This window comes from Sceloporus occidentalis, unplaced genomic scaffold, assembly GCF_023333645.1.
Source record: "Sceloporus occidentalis isolate IW3139 unplaced genomic scaffold, rSceOcc1.0.p SCAF_3, whole genome shotgun sequence".
Classification (NCBI taxonomy): domain Eukaryota; kingdom Metazoa; phylum Chordata; class Lepidosauria; order Squamata; family Phrynosomatidae; genus Sceloporus; species Sceloporus occidentalis.
The window spans coordinates 247,562,488-247,581,355 of NW_028316983.1; the positions used below are offsets into that span (position 1 = coordinate 247,562,488).

The window sequence follows — 18,868 nt, forward strand, 5'->3', positions numbered from 1 at the left end:
CCATGGCAGTCAAAGTGGATTCACAGTGCTCTGTGTGCAAAAAGCAGCTTAGAGGCTTTCAAGAGAGACAATTCACCCTTTTCCAGGAATCAGTCTTTTAGCCTGTTTAACTCTGAGGAGGTATGAGTCAGTGACTGAATGAGGCTGGAAGATTTGCTTTGCCCACTCCTGGTTTATATAATACAGTGGGCCCTTAGTATTTGCTGGGGTTTGGTTCCAAGACCACCCCATGGATGCCAAAACCCATGGATGCTCACACTTCATTCTGTACAATGGCAGAGTCAAATGGTCTCCCTTTTATAAAATTGCAAAACCAAGGTTTGCCTTTTGGATATTTTAAAAAATATATATTTTTCAAGCCATGGATGACTGAATCTGTGGATGCAGAGTCCGTGGATACAACAGGCTGACTGTACCAGTCATTCGGCAAAGAGGTATTTTAGCAATGCCCCTCCTTTATCCACTTTCCTTGGGTTTTGTAGGGAAGATTTGATCCTTTTAGGTTTCAAGGGTAGAGGCAATAGTTAAATGAAGACAGATGTTTATTTAAGATAGGGTTGAATAATTAATTTAAATAGATGCAGCGCATGCATGCTCAGGGTCTGCTTTGTACCAGACAGTTATACCAACCTTATATAAATTTCTTACGAAATCATAAAGTGGGAGCAGTTGAGCAACCAAAGGCTATGCTTTAGCCATGTTAGTCTGGAAATTCAGGATGCAAAGGGATCTGGCAGCTTCTTGCAGCTTCTGTCTTTCAGTTAATCTCAAAGGTGCTGCAAGATCCCTTTGCGTAAAGGCTATGAAGTTCACAGACAACTCCTAGTAATTATTGAAATAATGATTGAGATAATTAATATTTAATAATGATTGAAATAATTATTTTAATAATTATTGTAGTCTTGAATGACTGTAACCTGCCTTGAATCCCATTGTGAGAAAAGGGTGGGATATAAACCCTGAAGTAAATAAATAAAAATAAAATGAGCAAAAGCACCATCTCTGAGGATTTCTTGCCTGAGAAAACCCTGTGGAATTCATGAGATTGCCATAGGTTTGCAGCCACCTTGAAGGCATGTGCGCATACTCTTTCCAAACTGTGCATGTGGTGCTTTGCTCCAAGGATTTCTCCAAGGTGCTGAACCTCTTTTTGAAGTGAGGGTTGGATAGTTCATTTAAATTTCACACTAAAAACAGATTCAAGGACCTAGTGGTATCAAAAACAGTAGATTCAGTGGCCTACTGGTGTAGAAACTGCCAATTGCTGCCGCCTGAAATTTTGTGCCTGAAAGATGAGAGAAATAATAAGCAAGAGTGGCTTTGAACACATGCCGAGTGTCCGTCCCTGATATGGTCCAGTGGTCCCCAAAATGTGCCCTTTAAGAGATTGTGGACTTCAGCTCCCAGAAGCCTCAGCCATGTTGTCCAATGGTCTGGGATTCTGGGAGCACAGTTTTGGGGATCACTGCTTGCAAGCAGGGATCATTCATGGAGTAGGGTTCTTGCAATCCTTTGCAGGCACCATAAGAAAAACTGTTGTCTAGAAGTGACCGCTGGCAGTCCAGTGGGCACAGAGAATCAATTCCAGGTTTCAGCCAGAACCTTAAAGCAAAAGTGTTGTCATTGAAGGCTAATGTTAGGATGGCCCATGCTGTCATATCTTCCATTTCTATCTATGGTTATGATAGCTGGACAATGAAGAAAGCGGATAGGAAGAAAATCAACTCATTCGAAGTGTGATGCTGGAGGAGAGTTTTACAGATGCTGTGGATCCCTAAAAAAAAGACTAATAAATGGGTCTGGGATCAAAGCAGGTCTCACCTTTCTCAAGAAGCCAAGATGGTTAAACTGAAGCTGTTGTACTTTGGCTGTATCACGAGAAAAGATGGCTCACTGGGAAAGACAGTGATGCTCGGCAAGATGGAAGGCACTAGGAAAAGAGGAAGGCCATGTTTCGGGTGGATGGACTCCATCAAAGAAGCCACAGACGCTGCCCTGAGTTTGCAAGGCCTGAGCAGGGTTCTGAGAAAAGTCTGAAATCCAAACCCCTTCTGGCCTCAAGCATTTTGAATAAGGGAGATGTAACTTGTAGATGATGTTGATGATGATACCAGTGGGTCCTTTGCATCTGCTTGGGTTTGGTTCCAAGCCCCCTGTGGATACCAAAATCTGTGGATGCTCAAATCCTATTAACTACATTGGCGTAGTAAAATGGTGTCCCTTATATAAAATGTCAAAATCAGGGTTTGCTTTGTGGAAGTTACATATTTTGACAAATATTTTTAAACTGGCTCTGGCTGAGAACGCTAAACACATCTCCAAGGTCCACATCCCAGGATTTCCCAGGGCTGGACCCTACACAGTTAAAGCAGAATGGTAGTGCTGTAACTGTGGTCCAAAGCACACTGCAGAAATAGTCCAGTTTGAGACTGCTTTAACTGTCCTGGTTCACTGTTAGGGAATCCTGGGAATTGTAGTTTATTGTGGCCCCAGGGTTCTCTGCTAGAGAAGGCTAAATGTCTCACAAAACTATAGAATCCCCATAGCATTGAGCCAGGGCAGTTAAAGTGGTCTCAGACTGGATTATTTCTGCAATGTGTTTTGGACCTGCACTGCAGAAATAATGCAGTTTGACACCGCATGGAACCATGGCCATTAAAGTGCATTAAATTCTGCAGTGCAGATGCACCCAAAGAAAGTTAAATATCCCACAAAACTACAAATCCCAAGATTCCACAGCATGGAGCCATGGCAATTAAAGTGATGCCAAAGTGCATTAAATTCTGCAGTGCAGATGTTCCCAAGACCTGAAGAAAGCCAAATACCCCATAAAACTACAAACTCCAGAATTGCATAACATTGAGTCCTGGGACCTGTAGTTTCTTGGGGGGCATCAGAGGTGTGTGACAGAGAAGGCTCAATATCTCACAAAACTACAGATCCCAGGATTCCCTAGAATGGAGCCATGGCAGTTAAAGCGGGGTCAAACTGCATTAAATGCTGCAGTGGGGATGCATGCAGCGCCTAGTCCCAGCTTTTGCTCAGCTGCTGCAGTTCCCCCGCTATGCCTGCCTTTGTCCACTAGATGCCGCCCTCGGCCTCCTTTCTGCGAGCCTTCGCTGCCTGCTTCCCAACCCAGCTCTCCCTCCTCCTCCTCCTCCTCCTCCTCCTCCTCTTCTGCTTTCCCTGCAGGATCTGTTCTTTTTTTCCCTTCCTCCCTTCCCTTCCTTTCCCTTCCCTCAATTCCTTTTCTGGGCTCTTTCCGGCCATGTGGGCTCCCTTTTTCCTCTGGACGTCCATTGCAGCCTCTTGCAACTGATCTGCAAGGTTTGCAGCAGGGTTTACAGTCCTCTGCAAGGAAGCCAAGAGGAAGAGGAGGTGAGGAAGAGCAGCAGCAGGAATTCTGGGGGTTAGGTTTGCAAAAGAAGGGGGTCCACCTCCTGAAACCTGGACCCCTGCCTTCCCCTTGGCAGGGAAAGCAAGAGAGGAAGCCTTGGCGCTCTGGAAGGAAGGAAGGGCTCTCTGCAACATTGTGGCAGCATAGCCCCTGTTTTCCAGGGGAGACTTGGATTTTGGGGGGAAGGACCCCCCCCTGCAGACCCCTCTCTCAGCCTCACCTGGCTGCAAGGGGGGATTTTGGTTGGGGGGAAAGAGCTCTCTTTTGGGGGGCAGTCTCTGTTTTGGAGGAAATATCTGGGGTTATCTCTCTTTTGGGGAGAGGTCTCTGGTTTTGGGGGAGCAATCTCTGGGAGGAATCTCTGGGTTTTGGGGAGGCAATAACTGCTTCAGGGGGATAGAATCAGTTTTTTGGGGGTAGAATCAGTGTTTGGGGGAGAATCTAGTTTTTGGGAGGATCTTTTGGGGAGAAATTTCTGGTTTTGGAGTGGAAATATCTTCGGGAGAAATCTGGTTTGGGGGCAGAATCTGTGCTTTTGGGGAGAAATCTCTGTTTTGGGGAGAAATCTCTGGTTTGGTGCAAGAACTATTAGGGAAGGAACAGTTTTTTGGGGGACAGAACCTGTGTTTTGGGGAAAATCTCTGGTTTTCAGGGGGAAATCTTATTTTGGGGGAGGAATCTGGCTTTTGGGAGGGAACTATTTTTGGGGAGAAATTCTGTTTTGGGGGGTCTGCTGGAGGCCTGTCTAGAGCTGGACCAAAGAGGTCTCCTTGCAGGACCCACACAGCCCCCCCCTTTTCAGACCCCGCACCCCTTTGCACCCCCTTGACCAGCATCCACCTTTCTTCCCCTCCAAGCAATGATAGCGGTCCTCTCTCTCTTTCTCTCTTTGCCTCCTCTCTTGGAGGGCCCCAGGTTCCCTGAAGTGATGGCCTTGGTTCCTGCCAGTCCTGGATGGGATGAAGCAGCTGCCTCGCCAGGGAGGAGGATCTGAGCCAGGACACCAGAGACAGTCCCACACCTGAGCCTCAGACGTTCCTCGTTCGCTGGATCGGTACCGATCCCTTGGAGAAGTGCTGGCTGGCGGTGCCACCCTCTGCACCCCTAATCTTCTCCTTTTTCCATGTGGCACCCCATTATTTCCTACCTTCCTGTGTAGGCATGAACCTCAGCCCTGAAAACCATGGACCTCAACCCTGAAGACCATGGGATCTAGAGTGTGGAAATGTTTTTATACCCATGAATAGATTCTCCAAGGAGGATTCTTCTGCTTTGACCTAAACAGACGTGGATTGTGGGATTTGCTGTGTGCCCAACAAGCCCAGCCTGGCCTCCTCTGCTCCTCCCGCCTTGCAAAGGACGGCCGCCTTGGCTTTGAGTCCCTTGGCTGTGGTTGCCCAGCCATGTGGTGAGGAAGAAGAGGAGGAGGAGGAGGGAGAAGAAGGAGAAGATGTCTCTGTCCAGGCTGAACAGCTTTGTCAATGGCTTTCTGGAGGACCCCTCAGGGCTGGAGGCTGGGGGTCCAGATATGTCCCGGATCCTCAGCGCCTTGGAGGTGGGCACTGTCTTGACCTTGTTCTACCAGAAGAAGTCCCAGAGACCTGAACGGAGGACCTTCCAGGTTCGGCTCAAAAGCCGGCAGGTGGTCTGGAGTCGCACGCTGGAGAAGGTGGAAGGGGATGGTGAGTGCGGTTGTGTGCATATGTGTGAATGCGTACATATTGTGTACATATGTGGCAATATTGGAAGGAAGCAAAAAGGTTGATGGAGTAGTTGGAAACTAAGGAGAGAAAGGTCTAAATGTGCTGAGGTCCTCGGATCCTGTGTAATCTTGGAAGCTAAGCAGGGTCAGCCCTGGTTAGTACTTGGAGGGAAGGCCAGACTGCCAAGGCTGTAGGCCAGGAAGTTACTGGCAAAAGCACCTCTGCGTATTCCTTACCTAGGAAGACCCTACGAAATCCTTGGGTTGCTGTGTAAGTAAACAAGGCACATAAACACACCCTAAAAGCACCAGATCCCATCTGATCTTGGAAACTGAGCAGGGTCAGCCCAGGTTAGTACTTGGATGGGAGGCCACCAATGAATAGTAGTTTCTGTAGGCTCTATTTCAGAGGAAGGAACTGGAAAAACCACCTCTGAGGGGCCTTTGCCTAAGAAAATCCTATGAAATTCATGGGGTCACCATATGGAAATAAGTGGTTTGAAGGCATGTACACACAGACACATAAACACATAGGGGGCACATCACACTGACACAAGATTCTGGAGGGTGGATCTTATTTATTTGATTTGTATAGGCTGCATCTGCACTGGAGAAATGATCCAGTTTGACACTCAGTGTTATGCAGTTCTGGGAAGTGTAGTGTTTTGTGAGACATTTAACCTTGGTGCTCTGGTGTCGCATTAAACTACATATCCCAAAATCCCAGAGCACTGAGCCATGGCAGCTCAAGTGGTGCCAACCTGGATTATTTCTGCAGTGTAGATGCAGCCATGGACCACATTTCTCCTGAAATGGGCCAGAGATAAAACAGGATAGAGCTAAAAGACCTGGTGATAAGAAGAGATAAAACACAATTACGGTATGGTGTTAAAACACCATTAATTTTCGAAAGAGTAAAAATCATTATTGGAAGTGAGAAGAAAGCTAAAAATACGATACAGGCACACTGTGAAAAGAGCCCCTTCCACATCAAATTAAGTGCTTGTCTGAATAAAAAAAGCGATTTATTTGTCGGTGAGAAGAAAGCAGAGAGGGTCGGCTTAGTTTCCCATGGAATGGAATTAATTCCACAATCTGGGAGCAGCCACCAAGAAAAACCACAAATAAAATAAACACTATCCTTTTCCCCTAAGTGAACACCTCTCTAGGAATCTCCAGGTCCTCCAGTGCAACTCTGTGGTCAACATTTGCCAGAGGAGGAGGAGGATGATGATGATGATGATTTCCAGGTCCTCCAGTGCAATTCTATGGTCATCATCTGCCTGAGGTTGATTATTATTATTATTATTATTATTATTATTAAGTTTATTTATATAGCACCGTACGTTTTTCACAGCGCTTTTTTACATAATCATCAACTCTCACAGCGTTCGAGGACTTAGTTATTCCTAGAGAGGGCATATTAATCAAAACCGCAAATAATCACATACACAAAAGTCAAATGTGCAAATGTGGAGGACCAACTGTAGTTGCATCCCATGGAATACTGGGATTAGTAGTTTTGCAAGGTCTTTAGCCATCTCTGCCAAAGGACGCTGGTGCCTTGCCAAACTACACATCCCAGGATTCTGTAGGACGGAGCTACAGCGGTGGTGTCAAAATGCATTATTCTACAATGTAGATGCACCCTAGGTAAAACTATTAAAACAGCTTAAAGCCAGTTACTATGTCAAACTCAACTAGTAGTCTTTTTATTTTTCAGCCATTAGCATTTCAGAAGCATCCTCAGAGATCTTTGTGCCTTTTTTTTTTTTGATGGGCCTCATGCACCTTTTTTAAATTCACTTATTTATTGACAACAAAAACAAACAAACAAAACTTGGGCCACAATGTATTTAATGCAGTACAGTACCATTTAGCCATCACAACCGTATACTGTACAGGTTATAGCCATCAAGTTACAGGCTTACAAAAAGTGAGTAAAACCTTTTTGAACTTTTTAAAAGCAAATTACAAAAATGTTTGTATTTAATGAGACTTGTGCAGCCACAGATTTTGTTATCTTCAGGGATTCCTGGAACCAAACTACAGTGGGTACCGAGGGCCCACTGTAGTAGTAGTAGTAATTATTATTATTATTATTATTATTATTATTCAGAGGCTCTTCAGATCAACCATTAAGGCTCCAACGCTGTGTCCATACAATGCAGCACCAAAGGCGCACTGCCATGCTGCGACAACACGACTATGGCGCCCTGGAAAGGCCGGATCAGGGCAGTGGCATGTGGTTGCCGTGGCCCCGATCTGGCTAGGAAAGGTCCGGTGTCGCACCGCCACTTAGGGGCTGTAAGTACAGCCCCAGGGTGTCCCTTATATAAAGCAGCAAAATCCAAATTAGTTTTTTGGATTATATATATAAACAGTCGCACCTCCATTTTTGCAGACTTCGAATCTGCATCCCTCTCCTGTTTGCAGGTGACAAACAGAGGGGGCACAAAATGGGGCAAGCGCACCACTGTTCAAGCCAATGGGGCTAGAATACTGGTGATTTTCCGTTTTCATGGGTGAGGGGTCTGGAATGGATTTGCTGTGAAAATGGAGAGGCTACCATATAACCTTTGTATAGTATAACCGTTTATACTGTACAATCTACAGTATTATCTTTTTTACCTTCATATATAATATTTTCAAGGCGTGAATAGTTGATTCCGTGGAGGACCAACTGTATATGATGATGTGGAAATTTTTCTTTGGAAAATATATATATAAATGTTCCGCTCCAGATCTCTGTGGGGACTTGGCACATGTTTTTGGGATGTGTGTGAAGCCTGCTGACGTGAGCGTCTAGTCCAGATGTTTCCAAGATGTGCAGCTTTTGCTCACTTCATCCGGTTCTGTTGCCTCCTTTTGTATTTGCAGCCACCTTCTTTCCTCCCTGATTTCTGGATCCTCTCATTTCCTTTGCCACCCACAGACCCAGGAGGAGAGTCTTCAGCTTCTTAGCATGAGCTTAAAACAGCCCTGGGCCTTGGAGGTTTCTTGGAGCCACTTCCTGGCCTCTTTCTGGAATGATGAACTCATGGAGATCCTGCAAGGCTGGGTTATGGAACGTCATTCAACAGTACACCTTCTCTGGGTGAATTTGGCAGAGAGAAAATGACTTTAGGACATAGAATCATAGAGTCATAGAGTTGGAAGAGACCACAAGGGCCATCCAGTCCATAGTCAGTGGCAGACAAAGGCTGCATCTGCACTGCAGAAATAATCCACTTTGACGCTGCTTTAACTGCTGTGGCTCAGTTCTGTGCATTCCTGAGAATTGTACAGTGGTCCTTCCACATTCGCTGGGGTCAGGGGTGAAGGACCCCCAGGAATCTGGAAATACTGCAAATTTTTAAAAAGTGTACATTTTACCTAAGAGCACACCATTCAATTTTTATTTATTTATTCATTTCATTTATATCCTGCCTTTCTCCTTGGAGGGACCTGAGGCGGCTCACAGATAAAACCTTTGGAAATTATTATAAAATTCAAACAATTAAAATGTCTATATATAAAAATCATACACAATATAAAATATAATATAAAATCCCTTAAAATATACTCATGTTAAAAACAGACTGAAAACCCACCCTGCTCCATAAAACCACCCTGCTGTGCATTCTAGGAGTCTCCAGGTCTGCCAGTGCAAATCTGTGGTCAACATCTGGCAGATGTTGATCATTGCATCAGGCTGGAGGATCTACAAATGCCTAGAGAAGTGTTTTCTCTAGGAAATGTCTAGGTTCTCCAGCACAACTCTATGGTCAACATCTGTTAGAGTTGCGCTGAAAGACCCTAGCGATTCCTAGAGAGAACATATAATTTCTTGACCACAGTCTCCACTTTATGTGATGACTGAGCCCAAGAAAGGAAAATCTTGAACTATTTCAATGTCTTCATCATCTGTAGTCAGCCCTCCATTTCCATGGATTCAACCACCCACAGATTGAAAATATTCAAAGGATAGATCAGTTCCAAAAAGCAACCTTGATTTTGCCAATTTATATAAGAGATGCCATTTTACTTTGCCATTTTGTATTAAATGGGACTTGAGTGTCCACAGATTTTTTTGGGGGTCTCCCTGGGGGTCCTCAAACCAAACCCCAGCGGATACCAAGGGCCCCCACTGGAAGAAGAAGAAGAAGAAGAACCACCACCCCATTGTATATAATGGGACCTGAGCATGCAAGGATTTTGGTATCCACAGGCGACTTGGAATAGAAGCCCAGCAGATACCAAGGACCCCCTCTGTATTTAATAATAATAATAATAATAATAATAATAATAATAATAATAATACCCCATTGTATATAACGGGATGTGAGCATCCAAGGGTTTTGGTGTCCATGGGGGGGGGGAGTCCTGGAACTAAACCCCAGTGGAAACCAAGGGCCCCCACTGTAATAATAATAATAATAATAATAATAAGTACCACCCCATTGTATATCATAGACTTGAGTATCCAAGGAATTTGGTCTCCATGGTTGATCCTAGAACTGAAACCCAGTGGATACCAAGGGCCCCCCACTGTAGTAGTAATAAATAAATAAATAGTGCCACCCCATTGTATATAATGGGACTTGAACATGAAAGGATTTTGGTATCCACAGGGGGTGGGGGGACCTGGAACCAAACTCCAGTGGATGCCAAGGGCTCCCACTGTATTAATAATAATAATAATAATAAGTACCAGCCCATTTTATATAATGGGATGTGAGCATGCAAGGATTTTGGTATCCACAGGGGGTCCTGGGACCAAACCCCAGCAGATACCAAGGGCTCACTGTACTTTAAAATTATGTCAACTGTGGTCATAATTTTTGCTTTCTTACTATTCAGCTGTAAACCTGCCTTTGCACTTTCTACCTTGCTCTTTTTCAATAATCTTTCCACCTCTCTGATATTTACTGGGAGTGTTACAGTGTCCTCTGCATAATGTCACTTGTTCCTTCTTCCCCTTTTCATGCCTCCCTTCAAGGGGTCTCCAGGCGCCTGCCTCACTCTTTGCTCCAGATCTCTCTCCTGGGGATTATATTGATTCGGTGGGAAGTCCGATTTCCCGGTTGTCGAATCGATCTGACTTCCCGGCCAGGGTTACTTCCAGTTGCAGGTTTCTTTCTGGCGGGTGTCCTTCCTGCCTTTTGTATGCCCTTAATCCTTTGCAGGGAGATGCTGAATAAAGGTCAAAGCCACCCATCCATCTCTTGATGTATTTATTATCTGGAAGGAGAGATGCAGTCTGGAAGGGTTTTTGCTGGTGTCAATGGGAGACAGGCTCTTGAAGAGAGAAAGGCGGAAAACAGTGGATAAAAATTGACTATTTCTGCATCCACACTGCAGAAATAATCCAATTTGGCACCGCTTTAACTGCCATGGCTCAGTGTTATGGAAAGCTCAGATTTGTCATTTGTTGCGGCACTGGAGCTCATGGACAAGAGAAGGCTGAATGGCTCGCAATACTACAAATCCTAGAATTCCATAACATTGAGCCATGGCAGTTAAAGTGGTGTCAGACTAGTTTTGCAATGTGGATGCATCTTAATTCAGTTTTGAGGTTGCCAACTCTCTTCTGAATAAAGACTCCTGTGCTTTAAAAGAGGATCAGGTAGACTCATTTAATGCAAGGGTAGGAATTACGTGGTTGTTGTTGAATGCACAACTGCACATGCAGTGGTCACACCTTTGGAAATGCCACTCACCCAGTGGTGAACTTAATGTTATGCAGTGGACAAAAAGGTACAACCAGATGTACAGTGCGCCCACTCCATACATGGGCACACCATACGCAGCTTCCGGTTTACGCAGAAGCCGTGCAGCAATTAAATGAATGACATGTGTGCCTGCGGTGGTCACAAGCCCCATTGTACTGAATGGGACTCGAGCCTATGCATTATTCGCCTTACTGGGGTGGGTGGAACTGTATAAGAGAATTTGCCTAAGCATAGAACATCAACAAGATTTCATATTATTTCTCTCTCTCACAAACGTATTGTGTGCATTCAAGTCATACACACACACACACGTGTGTGTGTGTGTGTGTGTGTGCGCACATATATATATATATATGTATATATGTATGTATGTATATAAGGGTGTGTGGGTGTGTACAGTCCTCCCTCCATTCTCACGATCTTCAAGGGACGAACAGAGGGGGAAAGAATGGGGTGCATGCATGCGTCACACCCCTGCATGCCCCCACCTATGTTCAAGTCAATGGGACTTGAATATAAGCAAAACTCTGTTTTCATGAGGAGGTCCAAAAAAGGAGGGGCGAGTTATATATAAATTTTATTAAATACAATTGTCCCTCCATATTCGCTAGGGTTAGGGGCACAAGACCCCCATGAATAAACCACAAATAACAAAAAAAAAACCATGTTTTTACCTGAGAGGACACCTCTATAGGAATCTCCAGGTCCTCCAGCGCAATTCTGTGGTCACCGTCTGACAGATATTGACCATAGAACTGCATTGGAGGAGCTACAAAGGCCTAGTGGAGTGTCCTCTCTAGTAATCTGTAGGTCTTTCAGTGCAACTTTTAGTTAAAGTTCACCATAGAGTTGCACTGGAGGAGGACCTAGATATTCCTAGAGAGAACATATTAATCAAATATGTGAATAATCAATTCCACAAATATGGAGGGATGAGTGTATACATACAGTCAGTCCTCCTTATCCAAAGATTTTTTTATTCAAGCATCCATGCCTTGTAAATACTTTAAAAATATACAAATTCCCATAGGCATACCTTGATTTTGCCCTTTTATATAAGGGACATCATTTTACTATGGCATTATATTTAATGGGACTTGACCATCCATGGATTTAGATATCCTTGGGGGGTCCTAGAACCAAACCCCAGCGGATAACAAGGCCCCATGGTATAAAAGTGGAAGACAGTAACGACAGTTGTAAATTGTTTATATTTGTAAGAGACTTACTTACTTAGGGTAAGTATTTTAATATTTGGCCACATCTGTTCCCAGCAGTTTATGGTTTGGGACCATTCTTCTTCTTGATGTCTGACTAATGGGGAACCTATCATGGGGTTTTCTGAGGCTGAGAGTGTGTGACTTGCCCAAGGTCACCCATTGGGTTTCCATGACCGAGCAAGGGTTTGAACCCTGATCTCCAGAGTCATAGTCCAGTGCTCAGACCACTACAACATACTGGCTCTCTCTCTACACACAGACACATGCACACACAAATATATATGGGATAGGTGGGGCCTGAGACCATTAAATCCAGGATCTTACTCCTAGCTGCGTTCAGCACTTTGCCCACTCTGCAATTCTAGATACCTAAAATTACCTCCTTTAGGGAAGTGTTGTTATTTTTGCTCTTTCTAGCATATCAGGAAATGTGAAATCACTTATAAAGTTTGGAAGAGTGGAGAAGGAAGTGGGAAGCAGAAAAGAAATGTGGGTTGTGTGCATCACAACCTAAGTGATACCCATGGCTGTCTGAAGGTTAGTTGGAGAAAGTGGGACCCTTCCAGCCCCTATATGGGGCTCTGAAGTCCTTCTTGGGGCTTCAGGTACCATGATGATGATGATGATGATGATGATGATTTCTATCCCGCCTCTTCAATGAGATCAAGGCAGCTTACATCAATCAAAACCATGGCGGGGTACATGGCCTTGTTTTGCTCCGCAAGGAAGCCGCAGTGGACAAACCGCACAGCTCCCTCGTGGAGCAAAAAGAACTCGCAAAGAACGGGTTCTTTTGCGGAGCCATAATGACACCGCAGTGCGCCAGTGGTGCACTTGTGACGTTATTATGGTGCTGCGACGTGAGGATGCTAGATGTCCGTCGTGTCAAAATGGCAGTGCCTGTCTGTACAGGGCACCGCCATTTTGACGCCCTGGTCACGTGCTAGGGGTGAGGCACATATGGGCCAACCCCAGCATGTGACGAGGGCGCACTATAGGCCCGTCTGGATCGGGCCCATATAACACAATAAAATAATCCCAATATCCCCTCCCTCCTTAAAACACATCCACAATACAACAAAACTATAACAAAATACAGTTAAAATCATTAAAACAGCAGCTAGAAGAACAGGACAGCATGGGGCAATCATTAGGCAGTCCATATCAGGGGGGCAGCTGGGTCAGTCATTCAGGGAAGACTGAATGATTGTTTAAACAATTCTGCCAAATTCCTCCTATTGCGGTCTGATGTGGCGTCAAGATTTAAGGCACCCCAACAACGCTCCTTGAAGCTCCCCCCAAAACTTGCTTTAATTTGTAAGGGTCAGGCAAGAACAGATTTGGTGAGGGGGAGCTAGGAAGTAAAGGGTGATTTAGATGTGATTTACAGCTGAAATAGGAGGTGTGTGTGTGTGATTATTGGAGCCAGGTCACGAGTGTTGGTGGGTGTGAGCGGTCACGGCGGATGGAAAAAGAGACCCTTCGTTGTGTGGCAAAGTTAGCACACTTAGCCAAGTATCCTGTATCTTGAAATATTTCTAAACCAATGAACGGATGGATTTTTGATTCTTGGCTTTTCCATTCAGCTTTCTGCTTGAACAAAGCCATCAGTATTCTCCAAAGAGTCAGGCTTTCACCCTCCCAGAGTGGCACGCGCCAATCTGAACAAGTATTGTTCAGACACCTGTATTTATTATTATTATCATTATTATTGGCTAATTTGTACGCCCGACAGGCAAACAAGCTCCGTCTTCATGATATTACCCTCTCCCACATCCTGCGTAACCCCCTGGCTGGCTCAGCATGGCCAAGATGCAATGGCTTTTTTGCATGTTGCACAAAGAAGGACTTTATACGTGGCTAAATAAATAAACTGTTAGGCTTTTGGCAGCTATGGACTGTGAACTGGGGGGCTTTGGAGGACACTGGGCTATTCAGCTCCATGACTGGAAAGTCCTGGATGGGCATTCGCTGTATAAGAAATGCAGGCAAACTGTTCCAAGTGTAAAGGAGGCGGTTCTGTGTTCCATGTGCTCATCCCATTGTAATCGTCGAACTCCATCTCTGAATCCCCAGGTCTCCTGAAACACTACAGACTTCGCATCTTACCCAAAATGCTAGGGTCCCAGAAGGTACCCATAACCAGTATTTAATAGGGGAAATATTATTCGCTCAAGCAAAGCTTGCTGAGAGGGCTTTGGGCAACTAGAAGCAGGGATCAAGCCTAGGTCTATCAGGTCCGAGAAACAGAACTCCAGAATGCAAGGTCCAAATGTAGTTATATTTGTCACAGCAAAGGGAAATCAACTTTCACACAAAAGCACCCCCCCTCTCTCTCTCTCTCTCTCTCTCTCACACACACACACACACATATATATATATATATATATATATATACACAAGAACTGTTGATATAAAGGTGGTAGCATATAGTGAGTTTCAGGATTGCAGAGGGTAATACTGGACCTGGTTCCAGAAGCAGAGGTTCTGATTGGGGATTTCAGCAAAATGGAAGTGGCGCAGTCTGCTGCCTGTGGCTCCTGAGGGGGGCATGAAGAGTCAGGAGAGAAACCAACAGAAAGCTTGTCTGGATCTCAAAACAAGACTGAATTGAGGTTGCCTTGTTGTTAGCTGCCCTCAAGTCAACTTAAACTCACTGCGACCCAGCGGATGAGACATTTCCAAGACTTCCTGACATTTGCTCTGCTCAAGTCCTGCGGACTCATGCCTCTGTTCTCCTTAATTGACTTTAGTTATCTAATGTGCAGCTCTTTCTTCTTCCTTCAATCTTTCCCAGCATTATTGTCTTCTCAGTGAGTTGTGTTTTCTCATGATGTGGCCTAAGTATGACAGCTCAAGCATCTTGGCCTCCAGGGCTATTTCTGGCTTCAAGGACCCATTTGTTTGTCTTTTTGGCCGCCCACAGGATCCTCAGCACTTCTCCAGCACCACATCTCCAATAAACTGATTTTCTTCTTACCCACTTCTTTCATTGTCCCGTTCTCACATCCAGACATAGTGATTGGGAATACCATGGCTTGGACAATCCGGGCTTGGACGATTCTAAGTTCCTTGCTCAGTTGTCTATCTTTACTCTGTAGCATCTTCTCTAGCTCTTTCATGGCTGCCCTTCCCATTCCTAGTTTTCTTATGATTGTTTTTCATGGGCTTTTTTTATGATTTCTTGACTGCTGTCTCCATTCTGGATGATGTTTGATCCCAGGTACAAGAAATCTGTGACTATTTCAATTTCCTTATTGTCTAATTTGAATGTATGTGGTTCCTCTGTGGTCATTATTTTTGTTTTCCTTATGTTCAGCAGTAGTCCTGTCTTTGCACTTGACCTTCTGTAGTAATTGCTCCAAGTCACTGATGTTTTCCGCTAGTAATACTGTGTCGTCTGCATATCTTAGATTGTTGATGTTCCTTCCTCCTATAATCACTTCTCTTTCTTCTTTGTCCAGCACTGCTCTTGCTCTTCCTATGATATTTTCTGCATACAAGTTGAACAATTATCGTGATAATATGCAGTCCTGCCTGATTCTTTTGCCCATTGGGAACCATTCTGTTTCTCCATATTCTGTTCTGATAATGGCTGTTGTCTTGAGTATAGATTTCTCAACAAGGCTGCCTTGGCAGGTTAATTTTTAGGGAAATGCATGTCCCAGACAGTTTCTGGAATTAAGGTGAAGTTTCCAAGAGGGAATAATGGAAGTGGAAATTGGAAAATGGCTGGACAATCACCTTGAATGCCCCTGGCCTGGACTTCTGTTCATGTGTAAGTACCAGGTCTATCACCCACCATCAGTCTTATTATGAAAGGGATTATGTAGATTCTGATCTTGATCGATCTCACCCAGCTAAGTGCCTTGGCTTCCTCCATGCTGAGCCTGGCAGATCTCTGCATCATGGCTAGTTTCCTGCCCTTGTGGCTATCAGCCTAAAACATCCCTTTAATATCAATCTGATATCATCATCATTATTATTATTATTATTATTATTAACCTTTATTTATAAAGCGCTGTAAATTTACACAGCGCTGTATATACAATCTTTTTAATTGGACGGTTCCCTGCCCTCAGGCTTACAATCAGAAAAGAGGAGATGTGCAGAGGGCCAGACCTTGGCCTATTCTTCACTTTCTCAGTTGCAATACTCAGGTTTGGCTCCTGCAGAGGGAAGGAGAGCTTGTGTGGCTTAGGTCCAAGACATGGAGGTCCACATTCTCCTATATGGACCTGCCCAGCTTTTGAGATCTTCAGGTGAAGCCCTTCTCTCGGTCCCATCCACTGTCACAGGTGAGAATGCAAGAAACAGGGCCTTCTCTGTGGCTGCAGCCAGGCAGCAGAACTCTCTTATTGATAACCTATGGTTTCATCCTTTAAGAAATGGCTATTTACAGGGAAAACACTTCTAATCATGTACTATTTTGTCTATTTTTGATGCTTGTCAGTAGAGATGCTTTCAATTGACTTAATTATGTACAGATTGAGTCTCCCTTATCCAAAATGCTTGGGACCAGAAGTGTTTTGGATTTTTTAAAATTTTGGAATATTTGCGTCTACAGATATCTTGGGGGATGAGACCCAAATCTGTTGGGAAGGGCCTGGTTCCAGCCACGTCCTTTCCTCCCTGCTGAGTTACTTGAGGGTAAACTGCTTTTGCACTTTGAATTTGGTTTGTAGTAATTGGAGTAAGCTGAAGTCAGGGGGGGGGGGAATGGGATGAGGAGAGAGAAATGGGGACATTTTTAAAGCAGCTGGAAAAGTGGGATGGCAGAGGATTAATCAGGTATGTGGTGAATTGCTTGCATGGATGGTGCGCTTGGGACAGACAGTGGCATGTCAGCATGCTCAGTATGTGCAGTTTTGCAGCTCCCCTTCCTAGTGAGTCACCCCTCTCTGTCTCTTATTTCCTGCCCACTACCTGCTATGGCCTATCAAGCCCAGTTGGAGATGGAATTACATCCGAAAGCCCCGGAACTGATGGGTTTCCTGCCGTTGTTTTGCAAGACAATAACTTCAGGGCTGCTGACTCTTGCCACATAATTCTGATTGTTTTCCTCAAGCCGTTCTGCTCCGAGCTGATATTTGCCATCAAATTGTCTTGATCTAATGCTAACCCTAGGAATGAGAGACCTCCAAGCTACCCTATCATCAAGAGTTCTACTCAGGCCTTGCAAATTCGGGGCAGCTGTGACTACTTTATTTGAGTCTATCCACCTGTAGTGTGGTCTTCTTTTTCTACTGCTTTCCACTTGAGAGCATTTGCAGTAGCTTCTGACTAGTCCTAAATTTCCAAGCATGTAAATGTTGAATCTGTAGAACCATAGCACTATGAGATATGAGCGTTTCTAGTTTTCATTTATGTAATGCCAAACATTTTTTCTTGAATGGCCTACATTTCACAGTGCCTTGTCCTCCTTTGCAGTTAGGGCATCTAGTCACCCTGTGCTGACCTAGCCTTGGGACAGAAGGACTGTCCACATAAATAGCCTCCTGGTCGAGAGGGCAGAGCGAGAAACCACACTGTAATGACCCTTCTGGCTGTGGTTGATGCAAAGAGAGCATAATGAGAGTGTGTCCCAGGAAGGTGGGAATGGTTTTCCATCAAAACGGGCCCTTGCAAGCCTAAAAGCTGTAATTTGAACTGATGAGATGAAACCATCTCTGGGAAGAGGAAGGGCAGACAACAAGGAGACAGGCTAATGGTAGAGTAAACTGGTCAAGCTGGTGATTAGCATATACATTTTGGGGGGTCATTGCTTCTGCCACAGACTACCCTATGTTGTCTTAGTAAAGTCACTCTTGGCGCTACACATCTGCAACTGGTGTGAAATTGGGTTAAGAATCATGTTTTCAGCCAAGGAACTAAGAACCCAAGTCCTATGAGGAGCTGGGTATGTTTTCCTTGGATAATGGAAGGCTGGGAAGGGATAAGATAGCCATCTGTAACTATGTGAAAGCATGTTGTGCAGAAGATGGTGCAGGTTTGTGTTCTGCTGCTCCGTAGGCTGTTTGACATCACTTGAACTGCCATGGCTCAGTGCTATGGGATTCTGGAATTGCCTGATTAGCGCTCAAGGAATGTATGCATCAAGGGCTTCTTGGTTGTGGCTGCAAAACTGGCAGCAAAACTGTGGAATGCTCCATCTCAGGTGAACTCTCAGCTTACTTAAGTCTATGTGTGCCTTCCAGTCATCTGTTGGCTTATGGTGACCCCATGAATTTCATGGGTTTTTCTTAAGCAAGGAATTCTCATGAGGTGGTACTGCCAGTTCCTTTCTCTGAAATAGAACCTACAGAGATCATCAGTGGTTTCCCATCCAAGTACTAACCAGGGCTGACCCTGCTTGGCTTCCAAGATCAGATGGGATCTTGTACCATGAGTGTGTGCGCAAGCGCCTTCAGGTTCCCTGTTGACTTATAGTGACCCCATGTATTTCAGGCTATGTGGCTTTCATGGCAGCATCAATGGTTTTTTGGTGAGTTTTTCAGGTTATGTGGGTTTTTCGGGCTATGTGGGTTTTTAGGGCTATGTGCTGACGAAATGTCAGGAATAAATCTTCTAGAACATGGCCACGTAGCCCAAAAAAAACACACAAAAAAACAGAAACATCAGGGACTGCCTGAAGGAAGAGGCCCCTCCCTCCTCAACTGTCATCTTGGCCTCAGAGGGAGAGATCAGGCAGACCCAGCAACATCAGGGACTGCCTGAAGGAAGAGGCCCCTCCCTCCTAAACTGACATCTTGGCCTCAGAGGGAGAGATCAGGCAGACCCAGCAACATCAGGGACTGCCTGAAGGAAGAGGCCCCTCCCTCCTAAACTGACATCT

The 18,868-nt window shown here is 44.8% G+C and overlaps 1 protein-coding gene across 4 annotated transcripts in view; it reads left to right on the forward strand.

The window, feature by feature from the left end:
- The first annotated feature begins 3,260 nt into the window (after positions 1 to 3,260).
- Positions 3,261 to 18,868, forward strand: part of LOC149317740 (1-phosphatidylinositol 4,5-bisphosphate phosphodiesterase gamma-1-like) — a 100,834-nt gene continuing 85,226 nt past the window's right edge. For 3 of the 4 annotated variants that reach the window (XM_089518126.1, XM_089518128.1, XM_089518129.1), the window contains exons 1-2: positions 3,261 to 3,378; positions 4,305 to 5,079. In XM_089518126.1, the coding sequence (XP_089374252.1) occupies positions 4,848 to 5,079 (232 nt within the window). In that variant the 5' untranslated portion in view covers positions 3,261 to 3,378; positions 4,305 to 4,847. The remainder of the gene's footprint in view (positions 3,379 to 4,304; positions 5,080 to 18,868) is intronic. The other variant, XM_089518127.1, reaches the window with a different exon arrangement.